This window comes from Schistocerca americana, chromosome 11 (assembly GCF_021461395.2).
Source record: "Schistocerca americana isolate TAMUIC-IGC-003095 chromosome 11, iqSchAmer2.1, whole genome shotgun sequence".
Taxonomy (NCBI): Eukaryota; Metazoa; Arthropoda; class Insecta; order Orthoptera; family Acrididae; genus Schistocerca; species Schistocerca americana.
Genome location: NC_060129.1, coordinates 189241795 through 189255080, shown reverse-complemented (window position 1 = coordinate 189255080; position 13286 = coordinate 189241795). Strand labels below are relative to the sequence as shown.

The following is a 13286-nucleotide window of genomic DNA, read 5'->3' as shown; positions in this document are numbered from 1 at the left end:
AAAAATATCAAGTAATTCTGTGTAACCCCAAAATATCCTTCCCCACACTGGAACAAACTGTCAAGCTTTAACATATTGCTTGATAATCAACTGGGTTTATAGAATTCAACTGGTGTATTTAAAGATTGTGATTTCCCACTGCAGCAATATATTTCTGTGGAAATTAATAAAGCTGTTTGCTCACCACAAGGCCACAAAGGAACGCATCGTGGATAACAGAATGCAGGAAGCTGCAGAGAACAGAAACATGGCCGAACTGGCGAAGATCCTGGCACAGGGAATACACGTCGACAGCCAGTGTGAAAATGGCTACACCACACTACACCGCACTGTGTAGGGGGGAGGTGGGGGGTGAAGGCTGGTGACACCGTGCATCGTGGCCGTAAACTACCTGCTGGAGTCGGGTGCCGATGCGAGTGTAAGGAACGACTGGCAGGAGATAGCCCTCCCTGTAGTGGCAGTATATTGCTGAGGGGGTGCTGAGATGGTGCTACTGTTCTATGGGGCGGAAGGGGATCCACAAGATGGCACAGTTACTGGTAGCTGCCGACAAATATGACCTCCCTCTACTGAAGGATGCTCGTGAGGACCAGTCGGTCCAGAATTTGTCTGCAGAAAATGTGGCAGAGTGCGCGGTGCTGGCCTCGAGGTGATCTCCCAGGATCCTCCGGAGGGCTGGAGAGAGGGAGTGGCCAGCTGCCACCCACAGCTAATGGCAGAAATCTCGCAGTTGGTTGAAGCAAAATATGAGCTTAATAAAATTTTACTTTCCTCTGCCTTTGTAAGTAGCACCTACAAAGTATTGAGCTTTCTCCCAAAACCCTTTCCAAAGGAATGATTTGAGACAACTAGTAAGCCGCTTTTATCCGTATTTTACTAATGTAAATCTCGCACGATTCACAATCAGGACTGTCGATATGCATATTCTGTAAGGAAACCCTCCATGAGCATTTTTGTGCTTTGAAGATATAACGAAACATTGATATCCTTTTGTTGTATTTTTGAATGCAATATTGCGGACTACGGTCAGCTGTTGTCTTAATTTAATGCACATTTGGTATATAAATGTAGACTAGACTGGTAACACAGAAATAAAAAACTCAGCACAATTATGCTTTCTTGTAGAGAGAGAGTGATATTCTTAATCTGATTGCTGTGGGCACTAAGTATATATTGCATGTACACCGTTTTCCATTTTTATGTTTTAACTGAATGTAGTGATTTAAAATGATGTAAAATTGGTCACAGAAAACCTTGTGTACAAATTCAGTATGCTTGCTGGCAGTTAAGAGGGCTGGCTACTTCAATATGAAAAATTCTTACATGCCTCAGAATAACTCAATCCCATCCACCATGCTATATACAAACCAGAGTCACTGAATTACTCCATACTGCTCTGTAAATTAGAGAGGTATGGGATCAGCAGGAGACCTCTTATTTGACAGACAGGAAGCAAAGAGTTTTCACAACATCTAACTCTGCCAATTACTCATTGAAATGGGAAACTACCACTAGGTGTCACCCAGGGCTCTGTTTAGGGACCAATTCTCTCCCTGTTTTATGTAAAGTGATTTACCCTTGGACATCAATGCAAAGTCAGTCCTATTTGCAGATGATACTTTAGTGCTGATTAAAAAAACTCTGCAATTAAATGGTCTGAATCTAAATATTACAAAAACAACTCACACAGTTCTAAACAGAACCATGTAAGCCAAGTGAGATCTATGTCCTACATAAGAATGAGAAGGTAGAACCAGCAAGCACAGTGAAATTCTTCAGACAAACTTGATCTGGCAGCCACACTCAGAATATTTAGTTAACAAACCAAATAGCCTTTCTTTTGCAATTGGAATGTTGCACGATGTAAGACACATGGACAGACGAAAAATTGTGTACCACAGTTACTTCGAATCTGTCATCAGATATGGCATAATTTTTGGGGGTAATTGAAGTTATGAGGTAAGGATATTAAAACCTCAAAGAAGAATCATTAGGAAAGTTGTGTGCCGCACATCCAAGAACCCCATGTCACATATTGTTTAAAAAGCAAAACTTATTATCTGTACGATCACTATACATTCTTGAAATTCTAATTTTCCTATACATTAAACATTAACTTTTCAAAGACTTTCACTTTAAACATTTACACAACTAGGCAATAACATTTTATGCTCCCACCCACACCTATTAAAGCTATATTCTATGACTACTCAACACATGAACATGAAAATACACAAAAAATATACTGAGCATGGAAATTGGTCATCTACAGAAAAAATTACATGACCTCTTGGTGGAAAGATTATGTTATTCAGTGGTGGAGTTTATGAATGATGAGGTGATAATTTTAACAGTGTAACTAACATATCTATATATAAAAAATACCTTACACAAAAATGGAAACATATACTGCCAGGAAATTGTTTGGTAACTACACTTGTTATTTCGAAGTCTGAACTAAATCCCTAAAGTTATGTATTGTCATGTCTCCAGTACAACACATCACATGATCTGAATATTGTATGTTATCAGATGAAATACATCAAATCAGTTACTTGACATGTATCGCTCGGGGAAGAGTGCATGTTGTGGATGAATACACCGAATAGGTCTTCCTGCCCATCTTTTGCTTACTTTTTGCCATGATTCTTATTTAAATCACCTTCAAAGATTCTCTCACACAATGTGCTGCCAAACCATACGGAAAAAAAAAAACAGTTTGAAAGTTTCAGAAACCTCTCAAATATCACAGGAGGATGCTAGCCAGTATTAGCACAGTTTTCACAAATGTCTTTTGACGATAGATATTTGTTTCGAAGGGCAAAAATATTATACCAATAATTGTGGTATACTTGGAGAGATGTATAGTTAACTTAAGAGATCACGATTGAATGAATATTTATCTATAAATTATGTAGTCAGCTGAAGAGTTTGACAGAGCACAAAGACCTGAGTTGAAACAAGGCCTTGGGAGTAGACAACATTCCATTAGAACTACTGAAGGCCTTGGTAGAGCCAGTCCTGACAAAACTATACCATCTGGTGAGCAAGATGTACGAGACAGGTGAAATACCCTCAGACTTCAAGAAGAATATAATAATTCCAATCCCAAAGACAGCAGGTGTTGACAGATGTGAAAATTACGGAACTATCAGTTTAATAACCCACAGCTGTAAAATACTAACGTGAATTCCGTACAGACGAATGGAGAAACTGGTAGAAGCTGACCTCCGAGAAGATCAGTTTGGATTCCATATAAATGTTGGAACACGTGAGGCAATACTGACCCTACGACTTACCTTAGAAGAAAGATTAAGGAAAGGCAAACTTATGTTTCTAGCATTTGTAGACGTAGAGAAAGCTTTTGACAACGTTGACTGAAATACTCTTTCAAATTCTGAAGGTGGCAGGGGTAAAACACAGCGAACGAAAGGCTATTTACAATTTGTACAGAAACTAGATGGCAGTTATAAGAGTCAAGAGACATGAAAGGGAAGCAGTGGTTGGGAAGGGAGTAAGACAGCGTTGTAGCCTCTCCCCGATGTTATTCAATATGTATATTGAGCAAGCAGTAAAGGAAACAAAAGAAAAATTCGGAGTAGGAATTAAAATCCATGGAGAAAAAATAAAAACTGAGGTTAGCTGATGACATTGTAATTCTGTCAGAGACAGCAAAGGACTTTGAACAGCAGTTGAACGAAATGGACAGCGTCTTGAAGGGAGGATATAAGATGAACATCAACAAAAGCAAAACGAGTATAATGGAATGTAGTCTGATTAAGTCAGGTGATGCTGAGGGAATTAGATTAGGAAATGACACACTTAAAGTAGTAAAGGAGTTTTGCTATTTGGGCAGCAAAATAACTGATGATGGTCGAAGTAGAGAGGATATAAAATGTAGACTGGGAATGGCAATGAAAGCGTTTCTGAAGAAGAAAAATTTGTTAACATCAGGTAGAGATTTAAGAGTAAGGAAGTCTTTTCTGAAAGTATTTGTATGGAGTGTAGCCATGTATGGAAGTGAAACATGGGCGATAAATAGTTTGGACAAGAAGAGAATAGAAGCTTTCGAAATGTGGTGCTACAGAAGAATGCTGAAAATCAGATAACTAATGAGGAGGTACTAAATAGGATTGGGGAGAAGAGTAGTTTGTGGGACAACTTGACTAGAAGAAGGGACCAGTTGGTAGAACATGTACTGAGGCATCAAGGGATCACAAATTTAGCATTGGAGGGCAGCGTGGAGGGAAAAAATTGTAGAGGGAGACCAAGAGATGAATACACTAAGCAGATTCAGAAGGATGTAGGTTGCAGTAGGTACTGAGAGATGAAGCTTGCACAGGATAGAGTAGCATGGAGAGCTGCATCAAACCAGTCTCAGGACTGAACACAACAACAACATTACAGAAGGAGTATATCTATAAATTATGTAGTCAGGTATAGCTTGAGTGTGATATGCTCAAGTGCATTGAGAGAGAAATTCGTCACAACTCATTATGTCTTTATAGTACCTCCCCACATGTGTATTTTTATTATTATTTCTATTTTTGTTATTATTTAAGTTTAAACATCATTTGTCATAACAATAAGCATGCAGTGGATGGGTAGCATGAAGGACTAGGCTGACAAGCAGTAAGAGGACACGCTGCCGTAACTGGTGCCATTAATGTTACTGTCAGATGGCTGGCTTTGTTTTATGGTACCCGAGAGGCTGGTGAAATTTAGAGTGCCAATTCCTCAAAAAAGATTGAGCAGCACTTCTGTACCACAGGAGTATCTCACACATTTGTATGTACTAAGTTGGTGCAAATGTTAAATGAAATTGGTAATCTGTCAGGTTTACGCTTCCTGTGCCAGGTCTAATGTGGTACGCCACCCTATGAAGTCTCTTAGAGTTCTAAAAACATTAAGTAATACTGTGTAACATCACAATCTCCTTCCCCATGCTGGAGCAAACTTTCAAATATTAACACACATTTCTCACCGACTGCGTGTCTTTGTAGCATTCAGTGTGGTTAATGATTTTGCCACCATCTAATGTGACAAATTTCTGTGAGAAATCATCTCTGTGCTTGCCAATGTCAGAGGAGTAGAGGCATGAAGCTGCCAAGTATGGAAACATGGCTGAACTGTTTTGAGATCCCGCAACATGGAATGCGCATCAACAGCCAGTGTGAAAATGGCAACACCGCACTTCACAGGGCGGCGAAGTGTCGTGACGCCTCGGCCGTAAACTGACTGACTGAGTCAGGTGCGGACATCGGTGTGCGGAACGACTGGCAGCAGACTCCCCTCCACATAGCGGCAGCATACGGCAGACAGGGTGTCGCGATGATCCTGCTGTTTAACAGAGCAGACAAGGACGCATGGGACAGCATTCGGAGGACGGCATTGCAGATTGCCGCCACATATGGTGAAGCAGCTGTCGTGAACCTGCTGTTGCGGTTGGGGACGGACCGGTCTGCTGCCGGATACGGTATGATGCCTCTCGAGCTCGCCCTGGCATACAACAAGAGGGCAGTCATAGATACACTGAGCATGAATTGTCCCGAGTATCACAGGGCAGTCCTACCCGTTTGCAGACGAAGCTAGTAAAAACCTGGTATACTGTGAAATACATGTCATTGAATTATTGAAATATTTATCTGCTCTTCTTCCCCCTCCCCCCTTCTTTCTTCTCCTTATACTGGTCTTACTTCCGCAGGTGAGACTTTCAAATCTGCTTCCTTCAACATCCTTGAGCTTTCCAAACAGTAGTTTTTTTACACTCAGTTTGCTGGCAGTAGGTCAAATGTTTGACTCGCACAGGATTGCAGAGCTCCTATTGAAACTGCTCCAGAGTAGCATTTGTAGTCTTTGAACCTCACAATGTAGTAGTTGAACCTCACCATGTTCCAAATACACGTGATCGTTTTCGATGACCTTCCAGTGTGGTCTACTTCGAAGTCACTTTCCGTAGTCTTTCTCAGATTCTCTTCTGCAGCAATGTCCAGCATTTCTTAAACACTGTCTGAAATTTTTGTGTGCATTTTCATTTATGTCAGCACAAGCATCCCTGTTCGTAGCTGTCAAATTGCTGCCAGCATATGGCAGGGCAAGGGGGGTTACTTATGAGACTGCAACTCTTGAGTACCTCATTGGGTTACCGCCAGTGAAGAAGCGCATACCAGTTAGCTACATTAACTGGCTCCGTGTAAGGAGGTATCTCATTTAGTAAGTCTGTGAGAAGGCATTCATGAGTATCAGTGTTACAGATAAGGCTATCACAGGTGTTCTTGGTGAAAGCAAAAGTTTTGTTTCCAACACAAAGAATTTTAGCAATGGTAAATGAAGTTCCATGTTGTGCAACATGGAACAAAACAATTGGAAAAATTATTGGTTTTAGATTGCTCACAAAGAGAAATAAACTTACCTAGCATACCGTGTTTGTTGTGAAGGCTGACTACTTTAAATAGATCTCAATTTAGAATTTCATTTGGTCAGGTTTCAAATTTATCAAAAAATGTACTTCCATGGCTGTCTTATTTGCAGGTGGTCTAATGGAAAACACATTTAACAATCTGTCTATGGTTCAAAACCAGTTGCTGAGAATTAATGTCAACCCATTTGACAACACAGCTGAAACAATTTCATCTGATAAAATTATCTGTGAACACCGTGACTACTTAATAGAGTCATTACAGTAGTGAAGAGATTATAGGCATCCATACTTTTTGATGAGCTAAGGAGTGCCTGCAGATTCAAAATAGAGGGAATGAATGTCCTGAAATTATGTAAGTTACCAACAATGGCCCAGGCTGCCTCGTTTATTGATCTACTTTTGTAACAGTAAATGTAAATAGACAGGTTACAAGGAACTCTGCAGAAAGTACCACCACTGCAAAGTGGCTGATAAAGCTTGATGTCAAATTTTTGTGATAGAGTTACTGCAAAGTAGTGAATAGATTTCTCAATAATATGGCCCCTTCATATGGAGCTACTGTTCTAGACCTTCTGGATGACGTTACATCTTAACCCAAATAAGAAGTGATGAAAGTGACCTTGATACTTATCCTGATCCTGTTCTGGACGCCACTGCAGAAGAAAGTGACACTGGAAGCCACCACTCAAAATAATTTGAGGCCTAATAAGTTCAGAGAGTGAAAGTTACTGATAAATATAATTTTAGCAGTAATGATGGCTTCCCTTTGACTTCTCTTGCCAGTAATACATGGGGTAAAATTTGTTGTTGTAATATAAAGTGTCCCAACTTAAATGAGTATGTTGGTATAAAAGGCAAATTGGAAGATGAAGGTAACAACGTGGTACCACACGATTTCTTTTCAGTTTTTTCTGTGACAATTTGATTGGTTACAAAGAATTTCACATTAACTTGAATGCCTCTAAATAAAACAAACCATTTAAACCAGTAACCAAAGAAAATGTTTGTTTTTATAGCAAAAAGAAGTCTTGTGGCTATAAAACAACCTCATAGTTACTGTCGAAGTTGTTCTTGCTGTAAACAGTTGAGGGACAATTGTGCAAGTTCACTCATGTCCATAAATAGACTTTGAAGGTTACCACCACACATTCATTTGAACAACAACAACGTGACGCCAAGAACGGAGTCTCCAAATTACAACAAGCTTTGCAAGATAAGACCTATGCCTGACATATTGAGTAAAGCTTTTGAAGAGAATTAGGCCCCACCTGAAGTCAACCAGTTGATGAATGGATGGTGACATTAAAAGATAGGATTATTTATAAATAATAAATGCCCAAGAAACTTATCAGAAGAGGATACATGGTATGGCTTTGGGCTAATAAATTAGGCTTTGTTTGTGATTTTGAAGTGAACACCAGGGTTGGGTTGTTCCAAGGGAAGAGACCAGACAGCGAGGTCATTGGTCTCATCGGATTAGGGAAGGATGGGGAAGAAAGTTTGCTGTGCCCTTTCAAAGGAACCATCTGGGTATTTGCCTGGAGCGATTTCGGGGAATCACAGGAAACCTAAATCAGGATGAGCGGACTCTGGATTGAACCGTCTTCCTCCCGAATGAGAGTACATTGTACACTAGAACATAGGTACAGCTGAGGTTAATTTAGGAGAAATGGGTTTATTTTACTTCTAGGAGTGTATGGAATGGAAACAGTACATACTTCTTCTAACTGCTTCACAAGTTTGTGTTTTGTCGAAAAACTGAAATGTGTGGGATACACAGTTGTGACCTTGAAGGTCTGGAACAAATGAAGCATGACAAAGAACTCAGTAGAGTGGACTGATTGGTCAGTGAGGGGTGATGGAACACCCTCCATAAAAATGGAAGGACAATTTCTTGTAGCTATTATCAATCTTCCAGATGACGTTTCTGTTAACAGAAAGGAGGCTGATGGTAGCAAAAAGCAAATTGCTGCTAGGTCATATCATGTGAACAAAGGATGTTATACAACTGAAAGAAAATCGGGGAGGTCCTGGCCAAGATTCTGATGGTATTTTGTTGATGTATCACTCGTGATGTACACTGGTAGGAGTTTGCAAGTCTAAAAATTTAGAAGGTATGTTGTCGCTGGTTTAGCACATACTAGCTACGTGAAAGTTTTACCAAGTTTATCACATAATACACCACACAATGAGAGATTCAAACCACAGGTGCCCACAGAAAATAGAAAGTCAGAAGCAAAACACATGCTACAGCACGGGCTTCTAGAATGTTATGCCAACTGTGGTATGAAAAACACCTTCATTGATCCTGATGGAGTTTTAAAAAGTGATGTTTGCTTATGCTCGTCACTCGAGAAGATTTGATTCATTCCTAACCAGCGCATGTTGCAAGTTTTACACATATTGTGAGTGTCGCTAAGATTTGCCACAGTGGCTTCAAATGAAGCCACCCTCCAACATTCACTCAAATGTATAGAAAGCAATAAATTGTCATTTTCATTTCTTCAGTGTGTATTTAATTTAATCAATTTCCACAAGAAATTCAGTGGTCTAATGCTCTGTGCTTCAAAGGGCTACCAGAGATGGCAAGACGGAGGCACACAGAGTAATACTGGCAGCCAGAAGCCCTGTCTTCGCAGCTAGGCTGCCGCACCACATCACAGAAGCTGCCAGTGGTTGTTTGCACGTACCAGTTATCGAGGCTGCCACTGTGGAGCACTTCGTCAGTTGCCAGTATATGGACGAGGTCCCAGAAAGGAAGGGTAATGCGGCAAAGCCACAGGCACCTGCAGAGACGTGTAGGCCCCCTCCCCTTAAGGAGGCTTGTGAAGAGCACTCTGTTCAGGGTTTTACATTGGAGGACGTGGCAGAGTGTGTGGTGCTGACATCGCAGCACGTATGCTCGCACACCTGCAAGATGCTGCCGTCTAACTCATCTGCTAGGACCCCCTGGAAGCCTAGAGAATGGAATGCTGGTGAGACAGGGCAGCCAGCTGCCCACAGCTGATGGCACAAGTTTCACAGTTGTTTGAATAAAAAAAAAAAAATCAGGTTAGCATAAAATTCTACTTTCCTAACTCATTATAACTAGCAGCTCTCTCAAACACTTCTCAAAACAATGGTTTGAAACAGTTTTTAAGTTTCCTTCCATCCATATTTCTATTAGTTAAGTCTCTCATATCCCACATGATCCACAATCGGCACTGTCAACATGCACGAATTTTCTGTAAGGAAACAGTCCATAAGCAACTTTCTGCTTCTAAGACACAGTGAAACTTTCGTATCCTCCTGCTGTATTTTTGAAGCCAGTCTTGTGATGTACCAACCATTGTGGTGATAATTTAATGCTGATATGGGATATACATGTAGAGGGAGATAGAGCTCATCAAATACATTGAGACCAAATCAATACACAAACCGAGCAAGGTGTCGCAGTGGCTAGCACACTAGACTCATTCGGGAGGGCGACGGTTCAATCCCGAGTCCGGCCGTCCTGATTTAGGTTTTCCGTGATTTCCCTAAATTGCCGCAGGCAAATGCTGGGATGGTTCCTTTGAAAGGACACAGCCGTCTTCCTTCCCCCCCGTCCTTCCCTAACCCGACGAGACAGATTACCTCGCTGTCTTGTTTCTTTCCTCGAAACAATCCAATCCATCATCCTTCTTTGTAGAGAGACTAATTTTTTTAATCTGACTCATGGGCATTAGGTACAGCTTGCATGTGCACTGTTTTTATGTTTGGTTTACAGAATTGGGGACCCACTCTGTGTCACAGAGTGATTTCGGGGGGGGAAGCTTTTAACATTTATGCGTGTGGGTAGCCTAATGCTAATGTCCAACTTGACTGACAGTGGTCACTGACACACTGAGGGCAATTTTGTACCGAGTAACTCAGGTCTGTCATACAATGCTGCAGATGAAGCAGAAAATCCTGGTGTACTGTGAAATAAGTGTCACTAAATTATTCAAATTTGTAAGCCCCTCTGATATGAGGCCAGTGACGGAGGTGGGAAAACGTGGTTAGCGTACTAGAGTGTGACGTCACACACAGAGTCGAACTGACCATTTTTAATAGTAGGGGCGTGTTTTCTTTTTTGACTGACATCAGGAAGCGATGTGGCATTTTTGACGAGAGTCTCTTGTTTGGAGATGAGGGAGGGGAACCTTACTATTGGAATGCAGTGTTTTCTAATTTGGCAACTGGTGACCAGCACGGTTTGGTGGGAAGGAGGACATGACTTAGGGCACTGAACAACAAGGTTATCAGGGCCCTCAGATTGATGATATACTGATGACCCTGGTGAAAATCCAATAAAATGGAAGAACAAGTCACTTAGCTTCACGAGAACTGCAAGGTAATCACGACAAGATGAGTTTCAGAAAGGCCAGTAACAAAGCCCCAACAAGACACAGCATGATGACTAGATGAAATAGTGGCTAAAATACCAGTAAAGACACAGTAAAAAGGGGACAGATGGCTGTGGCTGGATGACAATTATCAGTATTGAGTGACCAAGCCCACCTGTGACATATTAAACTCTCATGTGCAGTATTTGTGGAAAAATTCTGACACCAGACAAAACTCTTAAAACACGACCACCACCACCTCCTTATCAATTATAACAGAGGACATGTCCCGTGGGAGACCCAGATCAAGCATCAGGTTGTCTTATTCATTCATTCATTCATTCATTCATTCATTCATTTATATAGTGTTGAGTGGTACTTAAGATAGGTAAATAAATTAGTGAAATCAATGTGAAGTAGAAATTAGAAAATAAATGAAAAACTTAGTTTAGTTTAGAAGAATTACACACTGGAAAACAGCGGGCAGAGTAGCAGTGGCAACTGCCGGCACTTGCAAGTCAGCATGTCAGGAGAAGCCGTCGCCCTCCCCACAGAAGCGGAAGCTGTCGATTCAGCCATCATGGCACCACCCGACCGGCTCACTTGTTTCTCAATTATAACATGTGATCAAAGGCCTTCTCCTACATTCCAAGAGCCAATGGCCGAAGTTAAGAAGATTCTTCGAGAAGCTTTTCAACCTGACGGAAGAGGCAATGACTGAAGTCATTCACCTCCAGTGAACTGAAGTAAATAAATACGTGAGACGCAGTGAGCCCGAGAGTACTTTTTCAGTTCCAGTACAGTTCAGTCGGTGCTGAAGACAGTCATGCAGGAAGAGGCTACATCGTACAGAGAAGCACCGAGTCCACCGCTGTAATGGAATAGTGAGCAGCAGCCCCGCTGCCAGGAGACAGAAGTTGGAAGGCATTTGAAGACTGATTTTTACGTACCCGGGTGACTCGTGAGGACGGGAAGGAGACTGCCTCACATCAGCAGTCACCTGTGAGCTGGGATGATCTGACAGCCCGAGACTGGCAAGCTGGAGTTCGTTGTTCGAGCCAGAGACACTGGCCTTCCCCGCCACGCCACTCCGCTGGCCGACGCACGCAGCTGCTTAAAGAAGAGAAACACCGGGACGCCACATCCGAGGTATCACCGTCCATTCACTACTTCGTCCTCAATAAATAAATGGGCCACCTCACATCTCCAGTCGACTGGGTGAAACGGTGACACGAGATACACACTGCCAGGCGTTATCAGACGCCGCCGCTCACGCAGCAGAAGGCTTCGCAAATGACACAGCTGCCGCTCTCCCAGCCAGAACAATCCAGTAAGAAATCCATTGTATGAATCTTTCAATAAAAGTTATCTTATGTAAAAATGCTGTTTCATTCTACCTCATACCCAATTCATTTCCCAAAACTTCTCCATTCACTGTGATCTGGCTGCTCGTTCTTCTGCAGATATGACATACTTCTTCCTTTCTGATGGTTTGAATGTCAGCCGTGTGTATTTGTTCTTCAGAAGCAGTTTCCCTTCTCTGTGTTTAATTTGGTGTGTGGTGATGTTCAGTTCATCCAGATCACTTTGTACTTCTTTAAACCAGATGTTTTTGGTTTTACTGTTCCAGAAGTAGTCAAAAAGTTGCTTCAGGGTTCTAGAATTTGGTAGGTGAAATATGTGGCCGAAAAATACAATCTTCCTTTCCCGCATTGTATCAATAATGGATTCACTTTTTATATACACTACTGAATTGGGCAGAAGTCTCCACTGCCCATTACCTTGGTGTTTCTTATTGATAGTTGTTTGGAGTATTCTTCTATCAACTTTCTGCAATTTGTCAGTTGCTGCTTGAGTATTTAGTCTGAATAGTGTTTCACTTGCATATGTTGCTTCCAGTTTTATGACGGAGATGTCAAAATTTAGCATTTATAGAGAGACTTCGTTTTTTTTGTAGGTTGGCCACGTGGTTCTCTGCACTCACTGAAGTTTTAATGTTCTACTGTCTATTGATGCTCTTTCATCAACATTCTAGGTAATAATCTCACCAAGATATTTGAACTTTTTTACTACTTTAATTTTTTGATCATTATGTAGTATGATATGGGATGTGTCAACTGGGAAGCTGGGCATCATTTGTTTTCTCAAACGAAATTTGCCATCCAACCTTTGCCCCTAATCGTTCCAGTTCTATCTGAACCTTTGCTTCATCAATATTGTTTTCTAACAGCACCAAATCATCTGCAGATGCAAGGCAGTTAAGTTGAATCTTTCTTCCAATCCTAACAGGTGGCGGGCATATCTTGTTCCATTCACGCACAATTTTCTCCAGCACACAACTGAACAATAACTGTCATACAAAACACACTCCATTAAAATATTTCATATTGATACCCGTGTCCCACATCTGTGCCACACCAGAGGCTCCCTTGCATCTTACGAGGAAGCAACACGTCAATGGGCAATGTTCTATTCCAAGCCGTTGTGGTGTCTCAAGGCTTAGGCCTGTCCCACCCCTC

At 41.5% G+C, this 13286-nt stretch overlaps 1 protein-coding gene across 1 annotated transcript; it reads left to right on the top strand.

The window, feature by feature from the left end:
- The first annotated feature begins 524 nt into the window (after window positions 1–524).
- On the top strand, window positions 525–9428 carry LOC124553535 (speckle-type POZ protein-like). The gene is made up of 2 exons (XM_047127383.1): window positions 525–649; window positions 8993–9428. Exons 1-2 carry the CDS (start codon window positions 525–527, stop codon window positions 9426–9428), a joined length of 561 nt encoding a protein of 186 aa, XP_046983339.1.
- The last annotated feature ends 3858 nt before the right edge of the window (window positions 9429–13286 follow it).

Coding starts and splice junctions, on each gene's coding strand:
- LOC124553535 (XM_047127383.1), top strand. CDS start 525: ATGGCACAGTTACTGGTAGCTGCCGACAAATATGACCTCCCTCTACTG. Junction 650..8,992: donor TGCGCGGTGCTGGCCTCGAG/GTGATCTCCCAG, acceptor TGTGCTTCAAAG/GGCTACCAGAGATGGCAAGA.